We start from the raw sequence: 27,928 nt of genomic DNA, 5'->3' as shown, positions 1-27,928 counted from the left end.
TGGTGGTGGTGGTGGTGGTGGTGGTGGAGGTTTCCTGGGGGTATCTATTGTTGGGTTACGTGCATGTGCATCTTTTTGTTTATTCTTAGGAATTTTTTCTTTTTTCTTTGTGTGTGCATGTATGTGTGTGTTCTGTATGCGTGTTATGTATGCATGTGTGTAGGTGAACAGTGGTGGCGGGTGTTATGGGCGCTTAGAGGGCCAACCAGGGTAATGGGTAGTGGTGTGTGAGTGGGAAGTTGAAGTGATGACTTTTGTATGATCTGTATAACGTGACTGATGATCCAAACTCCAACAGAAGGGGAGGTGTACATGGAGATGTAGGAGTTATATACTTATCCCTCGGTTCAGAGACGTGACTTGTATGGACGAGCGAGCGGAGCGAGGCATGTACGCGTAGGAGAGATGGAAAGGTGGCAATCATCTCATATAGATGAGCGAGCGGAGCGAGGGACACTCCCGGTAGGGCCCGGTCGGAGGCAAGATCGATAGAGGGCGAGGGCATGTGATGGGAGATGTGTGAGCTACATCTATTTCCAGATGCTGGACGTAGCAACGCCACTGGCCTTTGCATCTTGGTACGTCCTGTCAAGAGAGCTGTACATCTGCTTGATGGCGTTGATGCGGGTGGTCAATCCGTCAGGGGCGGCGGAAGTAGCAGTGGGAGTGGAGGTGCGAGCGGGAGGGGCGGTAGCGGCCGCGGTAGCGGCAAGCTCATCGATGGACATGGCCGTGAAGAAGCGGTTGCGACGATTGTACAGCGGCCTGCGGGCCAGCTGGTCTTCCGTCTCGGACGAGGCCTCGGACCTGACGCGGAAGACCTGCTGGAGGATGTCGATGTCGTGCGGGATGGCAAAGAGGCGTCTGCTGTCGTCGTGGGTGAACAGGTGGTAGACGCGGGTGAAGCCGGACCATGCGATGGCGCTGAGACACAGACTGCACGGCTCGTGGGTGGCGAGGAAGATGCAGTCTGCCGATGGGGAGGGACGGCCGGGCACGGACGTCGGCGAGGAGGATGGAGTGGCGGCTGAGACTGAGGTAGAGGAAGAAGGAGTGGAAGAAGAAGTGGAAGCGGAAGCGGAAGCGGAAGGGAGAGGAAACGATTCCGTAAAGAATTTCTGGATGCAGTTGACCTCGCCGTGGAGGAGGGGAGATGCGCGCTCGTCGTTCGTGGCCACGGTGAGGACCTGGAGGGTGCGGATGTCGAGGATGGCGGCGCCAAAGACTTTTGATCCAGACGCGACAGCGGTGCGGGTGAGGGGGATGATGTCGTTTTCTATCGTGGAGAGGAGGGCGTCGCAGAGGTCCTGGGGTGTGTGGTTTGTTTCTGACATGCTGTCTGTCCTGCGCTCTTGTTTAAATATATATCTATATATATGTCTGTTGAATCTGCAAAGGTCTTTCTATTGATGAGTTTTGCAATGTTTTTTTTACCTGCAAGTTGAATGTTCACCTAACTCATCTTCATCTTGACTACGGGTAAACTTGAAACACTGGGATCTAACCATGTATATATATATATATATATATATATATATAATATGATACGGATATACAAGCACCGGCGACCTCCGATGCCGGCACACTCTCCAGGACGGTGGGCGCCGATGATGCCGAACTCCGGCACCCTGCTATCTACATGCCCTCCGGGGGCCCTACCGGGGGTGTCACTCGCCTCGCTCGCTTTCCCTACTTGTACATAATTGATGCAAACCTTGTAAAGCTTTTTTTTTTTTTTTTTTTTTTTCAAAAAAAAAAAAAAAAAAAAAAAAAAAAAAAAAAAAAAAAAAAAAAAAAAAAATTTTTTTTTTTTTTTTTTTTTTTTTAAAAAAAAAAAAAAAAAAAAAAAAACTAGAGTTCAGTGTTCAATTTATTGCTGCCATGCGCAGGCCGTCTAAGCTGGTATTACATAATCACACCAGGATGAGAAAATTCAACTCGTGCACGTCGACTCACCAGCATCAATTGCTGATGAAGATTACGGGACTGAAGTCCTGTTGAGAGACGGGAAACTCATTGTAGGAACAGGAGAATCAGACGCGTAACAAGACAGAGCCATGCACTACGTCCGCTGCCTACGCCGGCCAAAGGTGACCCCCTCCCGCGCCACATACACCATCGAACTCCTCTTCATCATCTCCACAGACCTGGGCGACTCTCTCCTCTTCCCCGACGAGCCCATCGACCTGAGCGTGACGGCGTACACCGGCCCCGAAGACGCAAAGGGCACGCCCCTAGCATCCAAGGGCCAGGTATCGTGGAAGACGGGCCAGCGCGTGGTGAAGCAGGACTTCGGCACCCCGCCCACCGTGACGAGAGCCCTGTCGGCGGGGAAGACGGTGCAGCTCCGCATAGGCGGCCCCGGCAGCTCCTCCGCCGACAGCGCGCACGCGGTGGCGGGCTGCACGGCCGAAGATGACGGCCTCATCATGCCGCTCTGGGTGGCGGTGCACCATCCGTCGCATCAGCACGAGGAGCACGTGTCCACGAGGAAACTACGGCTGCCACGGGGGACGACACTCGAGATTGCGGAGGACATAGGCGAGCCGAAGAGTCTGGCGCGTCACGTCTGGGACGGGGGTCTGGCGGCCGTGTGCGGCCTCGCCGAGGGCGGGGACGTCAGTGGCGGCCCGTGTCTACGGCTCGTCAGGGAGATGATTGCCCGCGGGGGGAACATTCTCGAGCTGGGATGCGGCGTGGGCGTGCTCGGCCTGGGGACGGCGCTCGTGGCCGACGCAATGCGGGGCACGTTGACGACCGCCCGCACATCCGTCGTCATGACGGACCTGGAGGATGCGGAGGAACAGGTCCGGTCCAACATGGGGCGCGTCCTGCCTCGTCTCAGCCGGCATGATGAGGAGGGTGAGATCGGGGGCATCGAGCTCGTGTATGAGAACCTCGACTGGGAGGACGGCAGCCGGGGACGGTTCGGACCGGCCGTCGCGTCGAGATCGTGGGATCTGATCATGCTCAGCGACTGCACGTACAATGTCGACGTCCTGCCCGCGCTGGTGGGCACGCTGGAGGCACTGCACGCGGCCAACGTGGCGCGCGGGCTGAATGGCGGGACAAGGGTCTTCATCGCTACCAAGCCCCGTCACGAGTCCGAGACCGAGGCCTTTGATCTGCTGAATACCAAAGGCTGGTCCAGGTTGACGGAACAGACGATTCCGTTGCCTGTCATGGGCGAGGAGCCACAGAGGGTGGAGCTGTATCTGTACGAGAGGAGATGAATGGAGATCAAGGTGATTGATCATCTAAGATGATGAAGAAAATGAAAGAGAGCAAAGAAGAACACACACACACACACACACACACACGTACAGAAAAAAAGAAGAAAAAAAGAAGTAGAAAAAGAAGAGGGTGAATGTTGACGATGTAACTACGAGCTGATATTCTGCCATCCAACGGAAATGCTCACTCTTAGACAAAGACTGAAACATGCATCTTGGTAGAGAGTCCCATGTGGCGGCAAGACAGCAGCATCTCGGGAGGCCTGCAGCATGCCACTCGCGCCTTGGCGTCACGACTAATTATGAGTCTCTGTATATGAATCTTTACGAGTCTGATCTCGTAAATCACAATACGACCGTTCCCATCTAGACTTGAACCGATGTGGATCGGCATGATCTTGGGGAGCAATGTCGACTAGGTGCTGTGTACAATCTCCGCAACACGAAGGACACGGCACAATTACTACATATGAAATGCATGCACAGGTTCCACCCGCAGGAGACTGTATCTTCATGACTCACCGTGAGTCCGCAAGTTCATGACCATCAAGTGGCATCAAGGTGTCATGAGACTCGGTAGGATTAGAACGTTGGGTCTCTGAAGAGGCCATAATCATAGTACGAGTCAACTTGAATACATGCATTATATATATATATATATATACATCGATCAATATTCCCGCGACCATGAAAACGGCATAGTACGAGTCCCTCGGAACTCGGAAAGGTTGATGGAAGGGTTAAATCCGGTGAGAGATTCCAATTCCTTCACTCGTCCTCTTGTCCCTGGCTTGGATCCACACACACTGCAGATGGGAAAGATATTTTTTCTTTTTCTTGCCCTTTGAAACTCCCCGAAAAATGTAGACCGCCATAATGATTCGGGACCGTGACAGCAACGGTCCCGCTTAGATAAAACAAGGAAGAAAATAAGGAAAATACTACGTATATACGACATTACCATCTCTGTTCCCCCCCTCTTCTTGTCTCCATCTTTTCTAATCCTTTCGTCCAAGGACATCCCCGCCCACTCTATTCTACCTCGTAACCCTCGCCGTCTAGCCTGTGTGCCTGTGCGTCCGGGATATAAGTCGGCGGGGCCCTGTTTCCATCTTTCTTTCTCTTACTTCCTAGCTCTCTTGCCTTCTTTCCCTCTGTATTCCCTGTGTTGTGTCTATCCACCACCCTCTCTCCCGTTGTGTGTGGCTAGGTGTAAACAGCTTTGCATATCTTCCCTCCGCACACACACACACACACACACGCACGTTGGGGTATAAAAGACGTACAGGGAGAAAAGGGGGAGATGGACGAGCACGCCCACGAAAAGGCGGACGCTAGTCACCGCATCGAAGAGGTCGAGCCGGCCTCCAGGGACTCATTATCAGCCTCCACGGCCAACGACGACAACGGCTACAACGACTACGACGATGCTGATGACCGTGACGGCCTCTCAGTTGCCAATGCCGAGGCCGAGTTCCAGGAGCTCCAGAGAGAGTTCACCGGTGTATCTCGCGCCAGCCGCAGGGGCGGAGCACATGACCACGGCAACTCTGAAAAGGTAGCGACGGGGGCGGGGGCGGTCAGCGAATCTGATGCTGGGTCTGTTTTCGACCTGGAAACAGCACTACGCGGCGAGCTCCACGCCAGCAGCGAGGTGGGCCGCGACAAGCACATTGGCGTGTACTGGCGCGACCTGACGGTCAAGGGGGTGGGTGGGCGGGCCAACTACGTCGAGACGTTCCCGGACGCCTTTGTCAACTTCTTCGACCTCTTCACGCCGCTGGCGAGGAGGATGGGGCTGGGCAGGAAGCCGGCCGAGGCCACCATCCTCCGGGGGTTCTCGGGGGTTTGCAATCCCGGCGAGATGGTGCTGGTGCTGGGCAAGCCCGGCTCCGGGTGCACGACGTTCCTCAAGACCATCGCCAACCAGCGGCACGGGTACTCGGGGGTGACGGGCGAGGTGCTGTACGGGCCCTGGACGGCCGAAGAGTTCGGGCGGTACCGCGGCGAGGCCGTGTACAACGCCGAGGACGACCTGCACCACCCGACCTTGACGGTGGAGCAGACGCTGGGGTTCGCGGTCGAGACCAAGATGCCGGCCCGGCGGCCGGGAAACATGTCCAAGGCCGAGTTCAAGGACCACGTCATCACCATGCTGCTCAAGATGTTCAACATCGAGCACACGCGCAGGACCGTCGTCGGCAACGCCTTCGTTCGCGGCGTGTCCGGCGGCGAGCGCAAGCGCGTCTCCATCGCCGAGATGATGATCACAAAGGCCTGCGTTCTCTCGTGGGACAACAGCACCCGCGGCCTCGACGCCAGCACTGCCCTCGACTTTGCCAAGTCGCTCCGCATCCAGACGAACCTGTACAGGACCACCACCTTCGTCTCCCTCTACCAGGCATCCGAGAACATATACAACCTCTTCGACAAGGTCATGGTCATCGACGACGGCCGGCAGGTCTTCTTCGGCCCCACCGCCGACGCCCGCGCCTACTTCGAGGGCCTGGGCTTCGCGAAGAGGCCCCGCCAGACCACCCCAGACTACCTGACCGGCTGCACTGACGAGTTCGAGCGCCGCTACGCCCCCGGCCGCTCAGAGGCCGACTCGCCCCACAGCCCCGACACCCTGCTCCGGGCCTTCGAAGCCTCACCCCACCGGTCCGCCCTCGACGCCTCCATGGCCGCCTACAGGTCCGGCCTGGACGCCGACGCCGACAAGCACGACGAGTTCCGCCTGGCCGTCCGCGAGAGCAAGCGCGCCGCCTCGGGCCGCTCGGCCTACCAGGTCGGCTTCCACCTGCAGGTGTGGGCACTCATGCGCCGCCAGTTCACACTCAAGCTGCAGGACCGCTTCAACCTCACCGTCTCGTGGGTGCGCAGCATTGTCATCGCCGTCGTCCTGGGAGCCTTGTATCTCAACCTGGCCGAGACGTCGGCCAGCGCCTTCAGCAAGGGTGGCCTGATCTTCACAGCCCTGTTGTTCAACGCCTTCAAGGCCTTCTCCGAGCTGTCGGGCACCATGCTGGGCCGGCCCATCGTCAACAAGCACCGCGCCTACGCCTTCCACCGGCCCTCGGCGCTGTGGATAGCCCAGATCTTTGTCGACCAGGCCTTCGCCGCCACCGAGATCCTGGTCTTCACCATCATCGTCTACTTCATGACGGGCCTGTACCGCTCCGCCGGCGCCTTCTTCACCTTCTACCTCATGATCCTGTGCGGCAACATCGGCATGACGCTCTTCTTCCGCATCGTCGGCTGCGTCAGCCCGGATTTCGACTACGCCATCAAGTTCGCCGTCGTCATCATCACCCTGCTCGTCACCACGTCTGGCTACCTGATCCAGTATGACGTGCAGCAGACGTGGCTCCGGTGGATCTTCTGGATCAACGTGCTCGGGCTTTCGTTCAGCGGCATGATGATGAACGAGTTCAGCCGCATCGACCTGAAGTGCACGTCCGAGTCGCTCATCCCATCGGGTCCCAGCTACGGCGACATCGAGAACCAGGTGTGCACGCTGGCCGGGTCGACGGCCGGGTCCGACGTCATATCGGGCTCCCAGTACATCCGGCAGGCCTTCCAGTACAACCCCGACGACATCTGGCGCAACTGGGGCATCGTCATGGCCCTAATCGTCTTCTTCCTAATCCTCAACGTCGTCCTCGGCGAGCTCGTCCGCTTCGGCATGGGCGGTAACACGGCCAAGGTCTTCACCCGGCCTAACCGCGAGCGCAATGAGCTCAATAGCAGGCTGGCCGAGAGGCGCGAGGCCCGCCGCGCCGATAAGTCGGACGAGCAGGGCGCCGGCAGCACGCGCATGAACTCGGAGAGCATCCTCACCTGGGAGAAGCTGTGCTACGACGTCCCCGTGGCCGGCGGCACGCGCCGCCTCCTCGACGATATCTATGGGTACGTGCGGCCGGGCGAGCTGACGGCGCTGATGGGCGCATCGGGCGCCGGCAAGACGACACTCCTCGACGTCCTGGCGTCGCGCAAGAACATTGGCATCATCACGGGCGACGTGTTCGTGGACGGGGCCAGGCCTGGCCGGCAGTTCCAGCGCTCCACGTCGTACGCCGAGCAGATCGACCTGCACGAGCCGACGCAGTCGGTGCGTGAGGCGCTGCGCTTCTCAGCCGAGCTTCGCCAGCCGCACGGGACGCCGGTAGCCGACCGTCACGCCTACGTCGAGGATATCATCCACCTCCTGGAGATGGAGGACATGGCCGACGCCATAATCGGCACGCCCGAGGCCGGGCTGACGGTCGAGCAGCGCAAGCGCGTCACCATCGGCGTCGAGCTGGCCGCCAAGCCCGAGCTCCTGCTCTTCCTCGACGAGCCCACTTCCGGCCTCGACAGCCAAAGCGCCTTCAACATCGTCCGCTTCCTCAAGAAGCTCTCGGACGCCGGGCAGGCTATCCTGTGCACCATCCACCAGCCCAACGCCGCCCTGTTCGAGAATTTTGACCGGCTCCTCCTCCTCCAGCGCGGTGGCCGCACCGTCTACTTCGGCCCCGTCGGCACCGACGCCCGCGTCCTGCGCTCCTACCTCTCTCGCCACGGGGCCGAGGCGGCCCCCACCGACAACGTCGCCGAGTTCATGCTTGAGGCCGTCGGCGCGGGCAGCAAGCCGCGCATCGGCGACCGCGACTGGGCCGACATCTGGGCCGGCAGCCCGGAGCTGGTCGAGGTCAAGGCCACGATCGCTCAGCTCAAGCAGGAGAGGACCGGGGCCGCCGCCGCTACCGCCGCGGCAGAACGTGACCAGGAAAAGGAGTACGCGTCCCCGGTCGCGCACCAGATCGAGGTGGTGTGCCGACGCATGGTGCGGTCGTACTGGCGGTCACCCAACTACCTGTTCACGCGCATCTTCAATCACGTGGCCGTGTCTGTCATCACGGGCCTCACCTTCCTACAGCTCGACGACTCGCGCATCTCGCTCCAGAACAAGGTCTTCGTCATGTACCAGGTCAACGTGTTGCCGGCCCTGATCATGTCGCAAGTCGAGGTCATGTTCCACGGCAAGCGGGCCATCTACTTCCGCGAGTCGTCCTCCAAGATGTACTCGCCGCTGACCTTTGCGACGGCCATGACGCTGGCCGAGCTGCCATACTCGGTCTTCTGCGCCGTCGTCTTCTTCCTGCCCATCTACTATATGCCGGGCTTCCAGGCCGACTCGTCCCGCGCGGGCTTCCAGTTCCTCATGGTCCTCGTGACCGAGACGTTTGCCGTGTCGCTGGCCCAGGCCCTCGCCTCCCTCACGCCCAGCGCCCGCATCTCCTCCCAGTTCGACCCCTTCCTCATGATCACCTTCTCGCTCTTCTGCGGCGTCACCATCCCATACCCGCAGATCCCGCACTTCTGGAAGTCCTGGCTCTACCAGCTCGACCCCTTCACTCGTCTCATCGGCGGCATGGTCGTCACAGCCCTCAAGGGCGTCCCCGTCCACTGCAAGACCGGGGAGCTCAGCTCCTTCTCCGCTCCCGAGAACATGACCTGCGGAGAGTACATGCAGCCTTACTTCGACGCCGGCGCCGCCGGTTATCTCGTCAGCAACGACACCCAGGACTGCCGGTACTGCGCCTACTCGGTCGGCGATCAGTTCTTCAAGCCCCTCAACCTGTCCTTTGACAACCGCTGGAGGGATCTCGGAATCTTTGCTTGCTATATTGTCAGTAACCTGGCTATTCTATTTCTTGCGGTGAGCTCGGACCATGCCCTTTCATGCCCCTATTCCATTTCCACATCAGATTCTCAGAACTGACCACAGTCTCCAGACGCGTTTCGTCAATTACAACAAGCGGTAATTCATCATCATCGGTTGCTATTATTCAAAAAAGGTACCTTGATTGTTAAAAAAAGTATGAAAATTCAAATGGTCGGAAAAGTATTCAGTTAAACAAAAAGTCATTATATATATTATTACTACGGAGTACACGCATAATCACGGGCATGACATGAATGAAAGGCGCATATTTACCTACCTACTATCATTACTAGACTGTTTTTCATTTTTTTCTGCTCTCTCCCCGAACGCTTATATAATCATAATTCATATGATATAGATTGGGTCGTATTTACAATCTCATCGTACGAGTATCAATATGAAAAATTCTCCCTTGTTCGCCTAGTCTACCCGTCCTTGGCGCATCGTTTGTTTGTCGGGAGTGGCGTTTCTTCATTGTCAAGGATGACACACGCATTGTGCGTACATTGTGGCGAAAATATTATGGAGTGTGGCACCATTATCTGCTCTTGGGCAGTCAAAATGGTCGGTAATAAGACCTAAAAGACCTGGACACCCAAAGACCGACCCAAAGAGCCCAACGTGCGTATATAATCGCCACGAGCACGAGGTTGCATCTTACCGTCTTTTTGTCATTTATCGTCATCATTCCCCCTGAACACATCATATCGACAATCTACCCCTTTTTCTTCCCTTCCAATCGTATCACTCCCCTCCCCCAATCGCACCCCTAATGTTCAACACGAGCATTGGATAACAAGCAGTCTACACACACTTACGTCACCCATGTATCAATAGACACACGCGCGCCCATCATGTGTATAGTCTTCATCGCAACGACACATCCAAAATACCGCCTCATCCTGATTGACAATCGTGATGAGTTCGTTCTGCGGCCTACATCCCGCCCTTACTGGTGGAAGTGCGCCGACCCTCTACGCGAGGGCCATACAGTTGATGTCCTGTCTGCGCGCGACTTGCAGCGTCCCGAGCGCGGCACCTGGCTGGGCATCACACGCAGCGGGCTCGTGGCCGTCTTGACCAACTTCCGCGAGATCGCCTCTGCCGATCAACCGGGTCCGGCACTCCACGGCAGGCGCAGTCGGGGCGGCATGGTGACAGCATGGCTGGGCCAGCCGCCAGATGAGGGGGTGCGCTCTAGCGTCGCCAGGCTGGTGGCTGATGGCGAAGGTGTCCAGGGCGTCGGTGGCTTCTCCATGGTGTGCGGAAAGTTGCGCCCCGGAAAGGCGACTGAGGAGGACGACGATCACGATGGCCTGGCCATCCTGAGCAACCGCGCGGGATCGCTCGACGACGTGCCTATTGTCAAGTCGCAACACCGCGGAGTATGGGGCCTGACCAACACGGCCCACGACAAGTCGCACGAATGGCCCAAGATCTCGAACGGCCTAGGCCCCTTTGAAGACATCGTTCGTGCCCACGGGGAGGCCGGTGATGCCGTGGACGAGGACGACCTGATCCAGCGGCTGCTCGATTTCCTGACCACCGACACCCTGGAGGGCTGTGAGGGCAAGACACTCGAGGACAACGTTCATGACCTCAAGAACAGCATCTTCATCCCGCCCCTCGGCGCCGAAAAGCAGCATCGGGAGATGGAGGAGGCTCGCGCGGCCGGCGGCGGCGCAGCAAGGGGCACCTTCCTCGCCCACGACATGCCCACCCCCGAGCGGCCAGACGACGAGGAGCCCGGGATGTTCTTCGACAAGGGACTGTATGGAACGCAGAGACAGACGGTCATTCTCGTTGATTACGAAGGCAACGTGACCTTTGTCGAGAGGGCTCTGTGGGATGCCCACGGTCATCGGTTGGAAAAGGGAGAGGGGGATGTCACATTTCGTTTCAAAATTGAAAAGGAGGAGGAGAAATGAAGGGACGCGTGGAAGTAAAATAAAAAATAGAACTGGAAGGCGAGTCTATGCCTCCTTCCCTAAAAAACCAAAGCAATCAACCTGACCAGCTGTCGGGCAGCTGGCAGCCGGCGCATTTCAGGTAACGTCACCTGGTGGCACCTGCAAACTTACTCCTTCCCCTCCTGTGACGTGACGTGAATATCTCAACCGCGTCAAACAGTAAATGTCAACAAATCATCCACGGCTAGCTACACTAGAACAAACAGCACACACATTCTAGCTTATCCTTCACTGCTTTCCTCCTCATCTCTTGATATACCTTGTCCATTCTGTGCCCTCTACGAAGGGTAGACGAGGCATGGACAACTTCCCAGGACGACCTCGTGCCGACAATCAGCTTACAGACTTCATTCTTCTTCACATCTACCTGGCCCGCATCCTGGCCCAGTCCTTCTGGATCTACCACAGACTCATCTCGACCATTGTCAAGATCGTCCTGTTGGTGGCATACCACGCTGCTTTGTCCCGGGGCACGCCCGGATTGCGTCGCGCAGCCTCCAACGCCTGGCGCTCGGTCCGTATTCTGGCAAGGCAATTGATCGAGCTCAACGGCCTCGTGGGACATATACTTCGGACACCTCACAGAGCGTTGTCTGTTCTCCTTCGTGACTGGTTCTGGTTTCGCCTCGCCGTCGCCATTGTCCTGTTCGGGCGCGTGTTCGAAATCATTTTCCTCCCGCTCCTTGCCGGCATCGTCTATCATTGGAGATGCATCACCCGGCTGTGGTAGCCTCACCGAGAACACTGAAGCCCAAGAAGTCGCGTACGGTCTCGTGGCTCCTCCGAGCCGGTTCGCGGACAGCTACAGCACGCCCCGTCATATCGGCGCCCATGGGACCGGTAAAAAATTCGAGAGGCGCCGACCTGCTCAGGAGCGAGACCCTTGTCGTCGTCGACGGGATAGATGGCTGTGTTGGCCAGGACCGAAGGACAAGCCATATAGCTACCGCTCATACTCTACAGCCGCTCGCAAGCAGCCCGACAGTGGCGAGCTCCGACATGACGGTATCGCCTGAAACGCAGACTCTTCTCGGCACGATTGACATCAACCAGATCACAAAGGAGCCCGCGGGCCCCGCCTCTACCGGATTTTACCAGCCACGGTCTCCTGCAGGCTCTCAGACGGCATCGCTGTTGACACTGAACAGGGATTCAACATGTCAACATGAGAACATGCCGCCCAGGGAAGCCATTTGGACGCCGAGCTGTCAGCCCGTGAGTCGGGTCCCCAAGTCCAAGTCCATCAACACAATCCATCGCATCAGGGACTCCAATAGACTCAGTGACATGCATGGGTTTCCCTCTTCAGCATCATCCAGTACTACAATTATACATTCGCCATCGTCGGAACAAGAGTCTGTACAGGATGCACTTCAGACCCCCAGCCGCTCGTCTAGCCAAGGGGATACGACCCTTTTGCTCCAGGTAAATGAGGCCCAGCCTTCAGCCTACTGGTCCGGCCGCTTCATGAGTCTCTACGACAAGCTCTCCAACCAGTCAATGACTCCTATACTAGAATGCCCCTCCATGTCCTCTCTGTTGAAGGGGCCGCCCCTGGCTCGCCACGCTACCTCGCGTATCCCCTTTTCTTCGTCGCTGCCCAACGTGGGAAATATGGAGATGCAGATGGCCGCGGACGACGAGGAAAAAGTCCGTCGTATTTTCCGTCGCCTCGAAACTTCGTGCTCCACCGCCGAGGCACGCAACTCCCTGCATGACTGGCAAGGTGTATACTCTCGTCGCAATAGGCGCAGATCGTCGTCGCGTCATCTCCACCCGCCGAAGGAGAATGAGAACCGCCGCGGAGGCGTCGTGCTCAAGTGGCTGGACAGCGTGCAACGGACGAGCAGGAGGAACTTGTCAGCTCTCCGGGAGTCGTCGGCCTCGGCGGCCCATCCCACTAGAAGCAGGGTAGTTGCAGATGCAAAGGAAAAGGGGGGCTGGAAAAAGTGATTTAGTCAGTATACTCCCTTGTTTCATGTTTTTTTATTTCTCTTCTCTTCTTTTCTTTTGACTTTACCTCATTTTTTTTTACCATTGTTTGATTAAAAGAAACGGATTGGGTTGAGAAAAGGAATGTTATTGAGTTTTCTTTTCATTGTTCTCGTATGAACTCCAGGTACTAGCGTAGTCTGATACTACTAGTACTAGTAGTATGATATTCAATTCGTCCTCTTGCCTCTGCCAAACGCCTATTATATTCCATGTCACCCTTTTGTTTGTTATACATGTAATCTTTTTTGTTCCTTTTGTCAGATTCGTAGAGTATTTCTTCCCAGCGAAAGGGGAATCTAATCGTCCACCTTTTTACGTATGCGGAGATAGTCACGAATCTGCTCATGTTTGCTAGCAAAGAACATGCCCGTCTTGTCATTCCTCCAGACGAGTACCCCGACTTCGTTGGCGAACCCGGCGATGGCGAGGTACTCCTTCTGATCCTCAAAGTCCTTGAAGAGGAAGCCGCTGGTGGTCTTCATGCGTTCGTTCTCGAGCTGCCAGAGGCGGATCTGGTCGACTACGGTGGGTGGCAGGACGGGTTTGTCGGTCAGGGCGGCGGTGCGGTGCATCTGGTCGTGGGCGTGGGCGGAGAGGTAGGCGATGATTTGCTCGGCCGTGATGCCAAAGTTGATGGCCTGGCGGATCGATGTGCGCGACAGGCGGCCGGCCACCATGTCCGGGAAGCGCATGTTAAGGCGGCAGAAGAGGGCCAGCACGGCGATCTGGAGAGTGGACTGGGTGTAGGCGTAGATGCGGTAGTTGGTCTCGACCACCACGCTGCCCTTTTGGTCGGCGCCGGAGCCGAGGGGTCCCGCTGCTGCTGCTGCTGACGATGATGATGAAGAGTTGTTGTCGGCGCCGGCGCCGCCGCCGGCCGATGCAGACGGAGGAGTAGAGGCTGAGTTTGTGGCGGCGGTGACACCCTCGCTTATGGTGCGGAGACCGCTGCTACTGCCGCTCGTCAGGGTGGTGGCCAGGCGGGTGGGGAAGAACATGGAGCGCTTGTGGTGGGGCACGTGGATGAGGCCGAAATCGACGAGGGAGGGAAGCATATTCCTGCGCTGCTCGGTCAGGGCGTTGGTGTCGTAGGCGCGGCCGAGCTCCATGCTGGCCAGGACGAAGAGGAAAGAGAGCATATCGACAGCCTCAAGGCCGGCCTCGCGGTTCGTGTCCATGGCTTCGAGCCACAGGAGAAGCAGGGTCCATACCTGCGCCTTGGCCTCCTGCAGCAGGAAGGTGAAGCCAGCCTGCGTGATGCCGATGCTGCCGCTGGGGCGGCGGTCCACGAGACGCCCCGCGATGAGCAGCTCCTTGACGCTCTTATTGGGGCCCGACACCTCGCCCGTGCCGCTCTTGTAGCCGACGCTGGAGACGACAAAGTGCAGTATGTCCTCCCACTTCTTGCGGGCGTACCGGTCCAGGAAGGCGATGTCAATCTCCGGGGGCACGGCGAGGGTCGAGGGCACTCCGAATGAGTTGTGCGTACCGCTGCCGGTTAGGGCTTGTCGCATCGAGTTCTTGAAATTGGTCGTCAGCTGCATCTCCTGCGGTCGTTCGCGAGACGGCGGCGAGATGTGCACGATGTGGAGGGATTGCAGGATGGACAGGGCCTGGTCCTTTTGTCTGTCGGGAGGGAGGGAGGCACGTGAGCGAAACCAGTCAGCAACCGCACACACGCCTTGATTTGCTTTATTTGATCCAGGTTGAGAGTATTTGTCGCCACTCACTTCTTCGAATCGGGCTTGACCCAGACATCAAGGTCACTGAGAAGCATAGGTTTGGGCATAAAGAGCATGCGCATGACAAACGTCTTTGCTGCAGGGAACATCGAGTTCAGCACTGGGACCTCATGGTCAAGAATGGTGACATTATATACGGGTGCATACCCAGATGCGAGAGCATTCGTCGAAATATGGCAAAGGCTGTCGACGGCTGCTGGTAGAGCTTCCGGAATGTCGTCCCGGGAAGCTTCTCCAGGTAGTCCGCGAGCTGCAGCGAGGGTGCGGTGCTGACGGACATGATGGCTGCTTCTTTCGTTCTCCCGCGTGATGATGCGCCAAGTCGTCAGAGGGTTAAGGGGGAGGGTACGCGTCTCTATCTCATGATCTCGACAGGGTAAGAGTTTTCCGTTGTCGTAGACGCACCCCCGGGACGTCACTTCATAGGACGGAGTGCGGTGAGTTGAAGATGGGGGAAGCAATCTTACAGTTTCACGATGATCAAGTTGTAGGACAGAGGATGTGACGTTTTTGTCGGGAAATGTCCGGATAAACGTGGGTGGGAGACAATGGTCGGCAAGGTCGAGAGATTACAGACGAGATAGTAAGTCATTTAGCTGGTACACTCAGTAGTCACTGTAGCTCTTGAGTCACCATGAGAATATATTAAAAGAAAACAAGAAAAGATTTTGTTTTGTTGATGCCATTGAAGAATTAGCCGATCCAGACCAACTCTAGGCGTCGTGGTTCATGACCATCCGCGCAATAGTAACCCCAAGCATAGCATCATACGTGGGTCCCTTTCTATCGTCATCTCCGGGAATCTCATCCGTCCCTAACCGTCCACCGACACCACACAGCACAGATAGCAGAGAAAAATGGCCAAGCAGCTCTCCCCCACGGCATTCACACGGAGCGTAATATTCAATTCTCACATTGCTCAGTACCAAAACCACTTCTAACATGGAAATAGGTTCTCCGTTCCTTCATGAAGGAGTCCGGTCTTGAGCCGAGGTTCGCCATTTCACTTGTTTCCGCCTTGCCTCCCCCCTCCTCCGGATAAGATGAGAATTGTTAACCGCCAGATCGACAATCCAGACTTCTTGGCTCCAACGTATGTCACTTCAAATCTCTACTCCGTTCGGCCGTTCCCGACTGACTGACGAAATCAGCGCTTCCGTATCCTCACCGCTGCCCCCGGGAAAGTCGACTTTGAGCTTGACATTCACAAGGATCACACGGTAACATACAGGCCTTTCACACTCTCGTGTGCTTCTGAAAGATTGCTTGTCTCTGACTTGAACAAAAAAAAAACATGTTGCAGAACCGTCTTAGGACTATCCATGGCGGCACCCTCGCTGCCCTTGTTGACCTGGGCGGCTCCCTGGCCGTTGCTTCGACTGGCCGCTTCGCGACGGGCGTGTCTACTGATCTCAATGGTACTGCTCTCTCCATATTTCCCCACAGAGCTATAAACGCTTCATACTGACCTTTCCGAAGTGACATACCTCAGTCCAGGTGGCCGAGAGGGTGATGTACTGACGGGGACTGCCACTTGCGACAAGAGTAAGTCTTCCTCTATTTCTCTCTCCCAAGGATATACCACTGATTAGCGCCTGCCTTAGTCGGCAGAACCCTTGCATACACGTCCGTCATCTTCACCAACAGCAAGGGACAGCTCGCGGCCAGGGGCAGCCACACAAAGTACGTCGCTGCTACTATGGGGGAGGATGGCCCGTATGTTGTCCCGGCAGAGGCCGTGGAGGAGTTGGAGGATGACGAGACAGGGAAGAGTCGTAATTGAGAGGAGAGTCTTGAAACCATGCATTGAGTTTATCTTGTTACCTCTGCAACACCTTGATAACATATGTATACATAAGATAAACAGCCTGATGATATCATGTGCCTTCGATGTCGTCGATATCGTAAAAAGCCCTCTTTCCAGATCCCAAACTCTAATGTTCCTTATCTCTTCCCGCCAAAAAAGAAAAAAAAATGAAAAGAAAAGCACCCAATAAATCAAAACGATGCCTGTTTTCTCTTCTTCTTCATGGATTTCGCAACCAATGCTCTGTCTAGGTAAGGCAGTAGCTCTATCCTTGGTGCACGAACCCATCAGCTTGGTAGTTCAACACCGTGATCTCCTCATGCGACGACGGTTATTGGAAGGGCGTGCTCATCATGTACTCATCTTCCTGGGCACCCACTCCGTTAGATATCTGAGGATGGCGCGAGTGCTCACACACAAAAATCGATGAAACATGATCTTGCGCATAAACGGTCGGTCAGTCAGTCGTGGAGGGAGGCAGATCAGCAGACCAGCCGGGGTTTCTCCCAGGATGCAGAATTTGGCAGAAGACTATATAAACTATGGATACAGTCTCCCAGGATCGTTTCGTCTCGGGGGAAGCCATAGGTAGCCAAAGGTGACTACAATGGCAGCGGGGAAGGTCACGAAGGGCAGGTAATGGGCACGTGAGTCGACATTGAACAGCGGGGAAGCGTGTGCTTTTTCTCCCAAAATGATTTAGACGCAAGAGTAAAAGAAAAGCCCGAGAAAAAAAAAGGCGAGGATCGGTGGTGCGAGGATTCAGGGATGATGAGGTTTGGAAACAGGTGATGGGCTGGCTCACTGGTAGATCATTAGCAGAGAGGCTGAGTGGGTTGGAGTTTGGGGGGGGAGGGGCTCAACTACAGCGACCCAGATGCTCCGTGTGGGCGTCTCTTCCAGCCCTCGACAGCTCTGTGTGTTTTGATTATAATAAAGTAATAATGATGACCCGGATGCCATGGCTAGAATTCTCCACTTCCACGACTAGGAGTTTATATATTCCTGGTCATATTACTACTAGTTTTAACCACTAGTATTACTGCTTCTACCATGTAATATTATATATTACTTACCAGCCGATGATCCGAAATGGTAGGAGTCGGCATGGCTGATCAGTTAATATTCAGTGATAAACCTCAACCTCTGATCTGAACGTGTGTTGCTTTTGCATCTCCCCATCCTCCTCACCATCATGACAATGGCTCCTTCCCGCTCACAGGCGAGGTTGCCTTCCATCTCGTCAGGAAGGTGCACACTGCTCCTTCCCTCTCTATGTGAAAGATCCGACGTGCCTTCCAGAATACATCACCTTCACTGCTGTTCCCCCCATCCTTTGCCAGCATTTTTCGTAGAATAAAAGGCCACATAACATTCTCAGATCTTCTTCATCTTTACCAGCATCCTAACAACCGTCCTACAGACCCTACGTATCTTACACACCCTCAAAAACGGCTTTCACATTTACCTTTGCTCTTATCATCATCTCCGCATATTTTTATCTTCACCCGAGCTGTGCTGAAATCCCAGTCCTTTCCCATACCACCTTGATCGAGCTCACCATGTCGACTCCCGGCGGCGATATTCCCTGCAGGCTCCTCCAGGTCATTGCGACCGCTATCTTGAGACTGTGCAGCTCCACGGCGGCCATGATCGAGTACACAATGTCCCTCTTCATGCCCTTGTGGCATCTCCTCGGCTTCTCCTCTACCCCCACGGCGGTTCTCAGGGAAGCCTTGGTAGCCATACTCAGAGCCTTGTCTCTCATGTCGGCCAGTCTGATCCAAAGAATTGCCGACGTGTTCCGAGACTTGGGTGGACTGATCCTAGGTGAGGAGGCAGATGACCCATTGATCTTCCGTTCTTGGTTGCAGCTGATTTGACGCTGACAATGCTAGAAACATCCTTCGCCGCCTTGATTGCAGCTTTGGCCATATCTGGAGTGACCCGTTGGAATAACAGCAATAGCAACAAAACCAAGAGCAGCAGCAACAACAGCGAGACGGACAGGAGTACGAGGAGAAAGGCACACTGAAGGAGGAGACGGCGGAACGGAATACGATGGAGCCCATGAAACGCGCGTTGGATCGTGGCTGGGAACATGCAACTTGGTGGAAAAGCGATGCGTTGCTGAATAGGTTCCCATATTTCCCGAGGGGCCAGCATGGGGGATCATGAGAGACTCTGGGGCATGATGACAATTCAATTATGATGACGTAGGGGTCGTGGTTGACGAACCCATAGGGTTTTTATGACGAATAAAGATTAGAATTACGTGAACAGGGTAGTACATATAACATCAAGAGAAGAAAAGACTATAGGTGAGATGATGTAGAGTGCATGCAACCCTACTTTCCCCTAAGGGAACCCCGGATAATGAAGATGAAAAGTCGCACTGCTTGTCGACCCCAAACGTACACACCGTTAGTTTTGATGTAATATGTGCGACACTAACATGGGGGAGCTGAGGTGCGCGTGAGGGAGAGAGAGAGAGAGAGAGAGAGGGAGGGAGAGAGAGAGAGGTGGGCATAGGGTTGCATAGACTAGGCTGGATGGAGGGTTGATTGCAGGCTTGTGGCTTACACGGGGTAGATTAAATAGTGATATCATAATACAGGTTGGATGTATGTCTAACTTCATAGAGAATCTTTTGCAGGAAATATTGAATCCGTCTTACTGGAGGAATAAAAAGAAGAGGAACTGTGAGGATAGTCAGAGGTTTGGTCAGTGTGAATCAAGAAGCAAGGTCACCGTCCCTTCGCACTCTGGGAAGAGAACAGGCATAGGTGTATATGTACTACGAGTATATTTCTGATCTCAGAAAAGAAGAAGATGAAAACCGATACGGGGAGGCAGTCTATCTGATAAATCGCAAAGCGAGGTAGCCGAGGAGCCTGTAACCGGCAATGATACCGACCATGATGCCCAGCCAAGTACCCTGGAGACCGGTGTCGATGCCGAGGGAGCGGAGGACGTCGGTGCCGCGGAACTGTCCTTGGGAGTTGAGGTCGCTGGAGTACATGCACCGGTAGGAGTCAGGCTGGCCCGGGACGGCGGCACAGTCGAAGGTGCGATGGTCGAACTCGTTGACCATCATTCCCTGGAAGACGTAGGCCTGATAGTCGATGTAGTGGAAGACGTACTTCCAGAAGGGGTTGAGGATGGTCATGGGGACGAGGAAGCCGTCGACGACCATCCAGAGGCCGTTGGCGAAGGCGGTGACGGCGAGGGCGACGACGAAGGTGGGGGCCAGGCTGGAGACGAGCAGGACGAGCGACTCAGCGGCGACGAGGTCGAGGAAGAGCCAGAGGAGGTAGGTCATGAAGGCGGCGCCGTCGGCGCGGAACCCGGTGAGCCAGTAGGTCACGACGGAGAAGAGCACGGAGATGGCGAACAGGAAGGGCAGGCCGACGGCGAAGCTGGACGCGACGAAGGAGAGCGGTCCTGCCAGCCCGTCGGCCCTCTCACGCTTAAAGGTGTGCAGGTCCTCCAGCAGCGCGGGCACGTACGCCACCGACATGAAGGACATGAAGGCGCCCCCGAAGAAGATGGAATTGGTCAGCGGCTGCACGTACCTCTGGTCCGACCCAAAGCGCAGGAACACGGTGCCCATCAGGACGGCCAGCCCGAGGTACATTGCCACGCGGATGCCGTACACGAACACGTCGCGGTACGCCTTGAGCAGGGACCGGTGCATCAGCGTCACCGGGACCATCCACGCGCTCGGTCCGGGGAGAGACGTGCGCGACAGGTCCGTCCGTTCACCCGGTAGCGCGAGGGCCGAGGTGGTGGTGGTGGTGGTGGTGGTGGCCTCGGAGATGGATGCGCTCAGGGCGCGTCGCTCGGCGGACTGGGACCACCTGCCTACCAGGTCGTCCGTGCGGGCCACCACGCTGCCGTCCCGGTCCAGGTCCGTGTTGATAAGGTCGAGGAGGAACTCGGCCGGGTTGATGGCCGGGGGGAGCGGGTGTCCGGCTCCGCCAAAGTACGAGGGCGCGTCGCGCACGCTGCCAAAGTAGCATGTCCTCCCGCGGGACATGAGCGCCAGCTTGTCAAAGAGCTGATACGTCGTCGTGGAGGGCTGATGGATCGAGGCGACGACGACGAGCTGGGTCCAATCAATCGATGGGTCAGATAGCAGCACTGCATGGAAGCATCACATCGGTGTAGTGGTGTGATGGCCCACCGGCATCTTCACATCAAGGTGGGACAGGGAACTAGGGAGGGGGAACATGCACTCACCCGGTTCCGCATGCCGACTTCCTTTATGTAGCGCATCACCTCGGAGCTCAGGGCCGAGTCCAAGCCGCTGGTGGGCTCGTCGAGGAAGAGGACCTTTGGATTCGTCACCAGACGGCTGCATATGCCCAGACGCTTCTTCTGGCCTCCGCTAAGGCCCTTCCTCAGCGGCGTACCCACAATGGTATGGGCCTGGGACTGGAGTCCGAAGCTGGAGATGAGCTCGTCGACTCGGGCAAGGGCATCCTTGCGCGTAACGTTGCTGGAAACCTGTCAGTATACTCTCTGGTCTGGTCTGATCTACTCCGTGCTCGGGAAATATCGACATGTACTATGTATTATGCAGCATGACCCGCCCTTCTTGAGCGCCGACTCTGCACAGGGGCGGGGGACGGGAGGGGAGGGAAACATGCGGGGATACCAAGGTGATACTGCAGAGAGAGAGAGAGAGAGAGAGAGAAGATAAAGAAAGGGATGGGAAAAAGAAAAAGAAAAAAAAGACCAGAAAAAAAGACTAACCTCGGAAATGCCAACCTAGCGGCGAAAATGACCGTCTCACGAACAGTGATGCTACCGATGAGCGCATCCTCCTGCTCTACGTAGGATGTCAGGGTCCTGACAAGGGCAGGGGTAGCCTCGCTGTCGTTGGCCATGACCTGGCCCGTGGTGGTGGCGCCGGCAGCTGCCGTCCTCCGCGACAGGGTGTTGAGGAGGGTCGTCTTTCCGGAGCCGCTGGGGCCCATGATGGCCAGCATCTCCCCGGCGCGGACCAGACCCGAGGCCTCGGCCAGGATGTCGATGGGCTGACCGGTCTCGCGGTCCTTGACGACGACGCGCATGTCGCGCCACGAGAAGGTGTCGATGGCATTGTTGACGAGGTGTGCTGTGGGCACTGGCTGCAGCTCCAGGTCCTTATCCTCGTCTCTATAAGGGGAGTTGGAGTTCGTGCCGTTCCGGTGACCCATCATATCTCCTACCTGTTCTTGTCTTTCCTTCTCTGCTTCTCTCCTCTCTCTCATGTATCGGTGGTATGATGATGATAGTACCCTTATGCTTGTTCAACGATAGTGTGTAATACGTTGCGGGTATGTGTGTAAGTATTGATATGTAGTGACACTTTCTCGTGGGAATGAGCATATGTAAGCTGTGCAGATATTGTATCGCAACATCAATGTAGTATTATTACACAAGGAGAAGAGAAGAAGTAAAAGACGTCATCCGCTATATATATTGATATCCATCATGCTGTACATTCAGCTGAATTAGACAATTGGTTTGGTGTGATATTGCTCTGTACACAAATGTCCATCCGTACACGTATTTGGCTTCGGCGACTATCCAAGATAAGATGCCTACTGTTTTTTTCTTCTTTTTCGAAAGCCTTTGGTTGGGCACGAGTGCTGGTGGCGGTGGTCTACTGGCAAACTCCATCGAGTACCTCGTACCATCTGACGGGTGTCTCACTTCTTCTCTGAGCAGATAGGTTTTGTCTGGCCATGTGGTCCCACAGCGACGCTGTAAGACAACAAGGAAAGGAGAGAATGAGAGAGAGAGAGATAAAGAAAAGAAAAATGAGTGGAGAATAGACATGTATTAGATTAGAACACGCTCTGGCAGACCGGGGGGGGGGGGGACAAGCAAGTCGCCGAGGCTTTCAACTCAGGGATGTGGTAGGGGGAGGATGACATATGAAGAAAGCGGTATTACTATTCTTATTTCTTTGACCTGAATCGGGAAGTAAATATATTGACTTGAGGTGACGGCGACCTGGGGATAGGAGGGGGGTTCGTATTACGGAAAAGTTGCCACGGACTGCAGGTAGAAAAGTCTTACTCCTAGTGATGTAGCACATACATATACATATATGCATATATGTATATACATATACATATATGCATACATGATACAGCTGCTTGCTGACTTGACTACCGTAACTAGACTCTCCAGCAAGGACTGGCCGAGATTCCCAGTAGTAACTGATCAGTGACGAAGAGGCTGGAAAGTCCCGTTGCCGTTCACAATGCAATCATGTTCGGGGAACTGCACGGGATACACTCTCACAGCCGGAACTCCACCATTTCCCAACGAGGAATAAAGCAGAGTGCCGGAGAGCGTCCCCCGGGCGTAGATCCCCGGCACCGTCCCGCTGACGTCGGCGACCTGCGTCTTCTCTTTCCCTCTCTCCACTGACTAGTAATAATGACTTGGTATAGTTACTCCATATTATCACTACGTATCTTGCAAGTACTCTCAGTACATGTACTAAGAGTACTCCTAGTACTCGTACTCCTAGTAGTAGTAGCATGTATCTTCCCTCCCGTGTACCAGGTATTCAGTCTCGAGCATAACCATCTGCATTGCAACCCGAGTACCTGACTTTCTGTGACCTGTACTTGCAGTCCCGGTCACCTCTTAATGCTCCATCCGTTATTCCCCTCTGAGGTACAGAATGACACCTTTTAGTAGATACCGACGTCGCCGACCCTGTGGTCCCCGAGTTCAATCTCAAAACAAACCCACATACAAGAACGCATAGACGCAACGCACTAGAGTAAACGGTCGCATTCATCTCGTATTTTTGTATACCTGTACACCGGCGAACCGAGGATGGACGGCAGAGAAGAAAAGGGAGAGAAAGAGGAAGAGGAAGACAGAGTCGGACTCCTTTCTCCCCCCCCCAATTTATTTATTTATAACACACACACACACACACACACACACACACGCACACTTTGCCGAGATAGGAAATACGAAGCAATTGTCTATTTCATATCCTCCTCACTCATACCACTCTCAATCTCTCTCTTATTCCGTTCTGCCCCTAAACCCATATTCCCATCTACCTTCTTCCCCGTCTCTCCATTTCCGTTATCAATGGTTTATCCCGCCTCTTCGAGACTATAATTGTTCATGTTCTCGAGAGCCTTGTTCTCACTCCGTACTCTTCAAAACATGTGTAGTACCCCTTTCCTCCACTTGTCTTGCTCTTAGCACACGCTCGGTGACGAGTTCAATCCTCATTTTATGAACAACTCTGTCCAGATCTCAACCTAATTTGAATCGTCTTTGGTATTCGATGGTGTTTTGGACAAACTTTCCGTCTTCCTTACTCCCTCCCTCCCTCCCTCTCTCCTTCGCTTCCTCCTTCACCTTATCCCCCATTTTCGTCAAGAAATCTCTCCCCCGTGACTCTGGGAGCATGATCGCAGACAGTCCCGGTTCGATGTACGACACCCCGTCAGCCATCACTTCTGCTTCGTCGTCCAACTTCGGCACCTCGCAGCAGGCTGCCGTTGACAACCAGAAGCCTTCGTCCGGCCAGCCCGGTAAGGGCCATGAATGTCCCCCCACTGCTTGCATTCCCTGTGTAAGTGCATCTAGTTCCCTTGTCTTTCAACACACGTGGGAGCCTTTTCCTTTCCAACCCCCTTCCTTTTTCTTTTTTTTTTTCCTTTTTTAACAAAGCACCCCCCCGATACTCGAGGATCTATAAACTTGTGGTGCGTGCGGGCTGGACCTACACCCCCTCCCCCCCCCCCCCCCCCTGCTCGCCCTCCTCCTCCTCTTCCTCGGGCCTACAACACGCACACTCATCTTGATCTTCACCATTCTTCGCATTGCCTAATCCTGACCTGCACCAGCGAAGAAAACATCTCAAGTGTGATCGGGGATTCCCTTGCATACGGTGCGCCAAAACTGGTTCCGAATGCACCTACGTCGCGTCCCGTCGAGGAGTAAACCGACCCACGGACGCCGTCTCCGTCAAGAGGGGCGTCGGTGATGCCCTGGGACTGCTGAGCCCCTCGTGGGCGTCCGCGGGCCCCTTTCCCGGCGCCAGCTCCCTGCTCACGCTATACCGGCCCGTGCGCGATCCGAGCCAGCAGACCGTCGACGCCACGATGGCCCAGCGCTGCCTGCACTCCTTCTACTGCGCATTCCATCTGGCCCACCCGTTCGTCGTGCCCGAGAAGTTCCTGTTCTTGCTGGCGGGGCAGCCCTCCCTGGAGCCCCTGCTCGCCTCGATGCGGTGGGTCGGCTCGCTCTATCTGGCCGTCAACCACGGCGTGCGGGCCACGCTGTTCAGCGACGCCATCGCCGGCGTGTACGGCAGCGGCTCTGGGGCGGCGGCGACAGCGACGGCGCCGCGAGATGCCCTCCTGCTGCAGGCGATGATGGTTCTCCTCGTCGGCCTCGACGGCATGTGCGAGTCCGACATGGCCAGGCGTATCCTCGGCGATGCGTCGCTGATCGCCACCGAGCTGTCCGCGCACACACGGTCGTTTGCCTCGGCACACGGCCAGGGTATCCCCGTACTCGAGGAGAGCCTGCGGAGGACCTGGTGGGATCTATACGTCATCGACTCCATGATTGCCGGCATGCATCGCGCCAGCTCCTTTGCCCTGTTTGACCTGGATACCAATGCTGACCTGCCCTGCGAGGAATGGCAGTACATGTCAGGCGTGAGTTTCCCACTTTACCCTCGTCGGCTATGAAACCTTCCGTTGCTGATCGTGCTTTCGCGTGGGGGACCAGAACATACCCGTCGCACCGACGAGCCTCAGCAGCCTCGAAGCGCGCGACTTCAGCGACTCCGCCCCGCTGTCATCATTCGCCTACCGCGTCCTGTGCGCGCGCAACCTCGGCCGCTTCCTGCGGCTGTCTCCCTCCCCGGGACCAGGTGACGAGGACCTAGCACAGCTGGAGGCGTCCCTGACAAACTGGCGGCTGCACCTCCCGCCCGCCAAGCGCGACGCCGTCGGCATCAACGGCAGCTCGGACGAGATGATGTTCCAGGCGCAGATGATGCTCCACGCGACGTCCATCCTGCTGCACCACCCGCACTCGGAGATCGACTCGGTGGCTGCGCGCAACGTGGACGCATGCACGTCTATACCGGGGGAAGGCGTCGGCGGCGACACGGCCGTCATGATGCGCGGTCCGGCCGTGGATGCGCACGGCGCCTCCAGCTCGGGTGGCCTGTACAACACGCACACGCGACACGTCATCACCGCCGCCGACGAGATCGGAAAGCTCATCACCCACCGCGCGCCGATTCGGTCTCACACCCCCTTCTTCACCTGCGTCATCGTCCTCGGCTCGGTCGTCCAGCTGAACAGGTGGGGGTCCCAAGGTCGCATGACGATGCCCCTGGAGGACGGCGACGGCACAGACTGCATCGACGGGGGCGGCCGGGATCAGGAGACCCGTCTACGCGACCAGGTCCGGCTGGGGATAGGTGCGCTCACTCACATGGCCGAGGTGTGGAAGTCGGCCGCCACCGCGCTCGGTCAAGTCAGAGGTGTGGCGAGGGAGCTCCATCAGGCTAAGCAGCAGGGGAGAAGAAGGCAGGGTCAGCAGGATGAAGCCGATGCTATGCGTTTCTGCCTCACCATGGAGGACATTTTTGGAGATGATTCCCTCATGGCCACCATTGGCTCGGGGGGAGCGATGCCAGACCCATGAACGCCACCACGCACGCAAGAAATATGAACAACAAGAAGCACAGACAAGCCAAAAAAAAAAAAAAAAAGGCGAGGGTGAGAGTGGGAGAGAAAGGAAGAGAGAGAAAAGAGGGGAAAGAAAAATCATGAAGCCAAGAAACGATGATGCATAGAGCGTGGGTCTCCTTTTCTAGAAGGATTGATATTGAAGCATAGACAATCGGGGGGGAAGCAAGGGGGGATTGCATCATTTGACCACGAACTTATGACATAACGTAACATGTACGGGATACGGTGTACTACTAAGTATTGCCATGTATTGCATTTTTTGTCTCTCTCCCTTTCTAGGAATCTATTCGTTCATCTTTACTTCCTCCTTATCTTTGTCAAGAGAATGACTGCAGCATTGCATGCATATGTCAAATACCATGTGGCGTAACATGTACGTACAAGTTGGACATTTGGTTATTCCATGCCCCCCACGACGGCTGGAGACGTTTTGAGATGTCCTCCAACCCGTACCGACGATTGATTTGGGTATAGATAGATATGTTGGATCATCCCGACGAGCTAAGTGCCATGTCTCTGCATCTAGCTTTCCGCGGGAGCTCCCTGGGCTTCCGACGGCCCCCACGCTACCCACCTCTGTGTGATTCTGGCATGGCAGCGCCGTGCAGTCGTATTGTTTCCATTTCATCGTTGAAGCGAGTTATTATCTATCTCGGCCGATGAAGGTGGCGACACCATATGGCCATGTCGGGACGCGGCTTCAGGGAGCTGAACTGGGCAGCCTCGATGCCGTGATATCGGCGACGGGCCTCAGGTGAAACGGATGGACTGGATGCCAAAAACGTAGCCTCTGCTTGGGAGAGCCCGATCGCAGCATTGCTTGTCTGCTGTATTGGGGATAGGATAATACGTTTTGTGATTGAAGACGGGGCGTAACGGGCCTTCTTTCTGACAGCTCAAAAGAGCACGAAATCTGCATAAACCATGTTACCTGCGCTTCCGTGCTCGTACGAAGAGTCAAGGCCAAGATGGCAACGGCTGTCACCGCGCACCTCCTTTTGGCCCATCTCGGTAGTCCATTTTAGATGAAGGAGAAGACGCGACACTCACGGGAGAAGACGCAATATCGTTTCGAAGACGCAATAGCGGAGAAAATGCACATGGTATTGCCCATTGTGGGGTTTGGACCAGGGGGGGGGGGAAGGTTATTATACAGTAGTAGGTTACCAAACATATAGTTTTACTGTCTCGATAGCTTATAACCGGCCGAGAACATCCTATTATCGTGTACATACATGAGTACACCGGCGTCTGTGAAGGGGAGCGACAGACAAGCTTTTCGTTGAATGCAGGCTTGAAAGCTGTCGGATAGATGGTACGTGGGATCGATATGCTGTAGGAAGAAGCATCCTGTTTCGGTTTATGGACAACAGGAATTGTCTGAAATCTGCAGTAACTCCGTACCCGGATATGAAAATATGAGAGAATCCTTGTGTACAACGGCGTCCGTACCGATTTGACCCACTCTGTAACCCGAGATAACATCACCACGCCGCCGGATTGTGCAATGCAGTTGTATTCGTACTGTCAAGTACGTCGAGGAAACCTGCCACATTCTCTGCGTGCTTTATTCCAGTCGAAGAAAAAAAAAAAAAGGGTAACAGCCGTACGTCACCCAATCATGGTAGGTTCCTTGCCAAGAATGGTAGATAGGACGAGTCCAGTCTTATACGGGGCCGTGATCTTTCAACGGTGTATTTGTATCTTAAGCTGCCGGTTCCCTTG

General features: G+C 55.5%; 9 protein-coding genes across 9 annotated transcripts; 6 read left to right on the top strand and 3 right to left on the bottom strand.

Moving 5' to 3' along the window:
* Positions 1-530: 530 nt before the first annotated feature.
* GMORB2_7082 (Cytidine and deoxycytidylate deaminase zinc-binding region) lies at positions 531-1,334 on the bottom strand (the record flags this gene model as incomplete). Its single annotated transcript, XM_035469047.1, has 1 exon — positions 531-1,334. One exon carries the CDS (start codon positions 1,332-1,334, stop codon positions 531-533), a length of 804 nt encoding a protein of 267 aa, XP_035321427.1.
* Positions 1,335-2,057: 723 nt separating this feature from the next.
* Positions 2,058-3,233, top strand: GMORB2_7081 (putative methyltransferase; the record flags this gene model as incomplete). Its single annotated transcript, XM_035469046.1, has 1 exon — positions 2,058-3,233. One exon carries the CDS (start codon positions 2,058-2,060, stop codon positions 3,231-3,233), a length of 1,176 nt encoding a protein of 391 aa, XP_035321426.1.
* A 1,303-nt stretch (positions 3,234-4,536) lies between these two features.
* On the top strand, positions 4,537-8,997 carry GMORB2_7080 (ABC-type branched-chain amino acid transport system, ATPase component; the record flags this gene model as incomplete). The annotated part of the gene is made up of 1 exon (XM_035469045.1): positions 4,537-8,997. The coding sequence occupies one exon, from the start codon at positions 4,537-4,539 to the stop codon at positions 8,995-8,997; it is 4,461 nt and encodes a 1,486-aa protein (XP_035321425.1).
* A 797-nt stretch (positions 8,998-9,794) lies between these two features.
* Positions 9,795-10,868, top strand: GMORB2_7079 (Pfam:DUF833; the record flags this gene model as incomplete). The annotated part of the gene is made up of 1 exon (XM_035469044.1): positions 9,795-10,868. The coding sequence occupies one exon, from the start codon at positions 9,795-9,797 to the stop codon at positions 10,866-10,868; it is 1,074 nt and encodes a 357-aa protein (XP_035321424.1).
* A 750-nt stretch (positions 10,869-11,618) lies between these two features.
* On the top strand, positions 11,619-12,863 carry GMORB2_7078 (Pfam:DUF833; the record flags this gene model as incomplete). Its single annotated transcript, XM_035469043.1, has 1 exon — positions 11,619-12,863. The coding sequence occupies one exon, from the start codon at positions 11,619-11,621 to the stop codon at positions 12,861-12,863; it is 1,245 nt and encodes a 414-aa protein (XP_035321423.1).
* Positions 12,864-13,201: 338 nt separating this feature from the next.
* Positions 13,202-14,927, bottom strand: GMORB2_7077 (transcription initiation factor TFIIH subunit 4; the record flags this gene model as incomplete). The annotated part of the gene is made up of 3 exons (XM_035469042.1): positions 13,202-14,531; positions 14,636-14,747; positions 14,795-14,927. The coding sequence occupies 3 exons, from the start codon at positions 14,925-14,927 to the stop codon at positions 13,202-13,204; spliced, it is 1,575 nt and encodes a 524-aa protein (XP_035321422.1).
* A 1,014-nt stretch (positions 14,928-15,941) lies between these two features.
* GMORB2_7076 (uncharacterized protein) lies at positions 15,942-16,430 on the top strand (the record flags this gene model as incomplete). The annotated part of the gene is made up of 3 exons (XM_035469041.1): positions 15,942-16,065; positions 16,127-16,192; positions 16,252-16,430. The coding sequence occupies 3 exons, from the start codon at positions 15,942-15,944 to the stop codon at positions 16,428-16,430; spliced, it is 369 nt and encodes a 122-aa protein (XP_035321421.1).
* Positions 16,431-19,311: 2,881 nt separating this feature from the next.
* On the bottom strand, positions 19,312-21,616 carry GMORB2_7075 (ABC-type branched-chain amino acid transport system, ATPase component; the record flags this gene model as incomplete). The annotated part of the gene is made up of 3 exons (XM_035469040.1): positions 19,312-20,562; positions 20,697-20,955; positions 21,213-21,616. Coding segments are annotated over 3 exons (1,914 nt in total), but the record flags the coding sequence as incomplete, so codon positions are not given.
* A 2,276-nt stretch (positions 21,617-23,892) lies between these two features.
* On the top strand, positions 23,893-26,156 carry GMORB2_7074 (Fungal Zn(2)-Cys(6) binuclear cluster domain; the record flags this gene model as incomplete). Its single annotated transcript, XM_035469039.1, has 3 exons — positions 23,893-24,060; positions 24,335-25,153; positions 25,227-26,156. 3 exons carry the CDS (start codon positions 23,893-23,895, stop codon positions 26,154-26,156), a joined length of 1,917 nt encoding a protein of 638 aa, XP_035321419.1.
* Between the last annotated feature and the right edge of the window lie 1,772 nt (positions 26,157-27,928).

The sequence above is a fragment of the Geosmithia morbida genome (assembly GCF_012550715.1).
Source record: "Geosmithia morbida isolate 1262 chromosome Unknown scaffold_7, whole genome shotgun sequence".
NCBI classification, from domain to species: Eukaryota; Fungi; Ascomycota; class Sordariomycetes; order Hypocreales; family Bionectriaceae; genus Geosmithia; species Geosmithia morbida.
The sequence above is the reverse complement of the archived record's forward strand: the minus strand, read 5'-3'. Positions and strand labels throughout refer to the sequence as shown.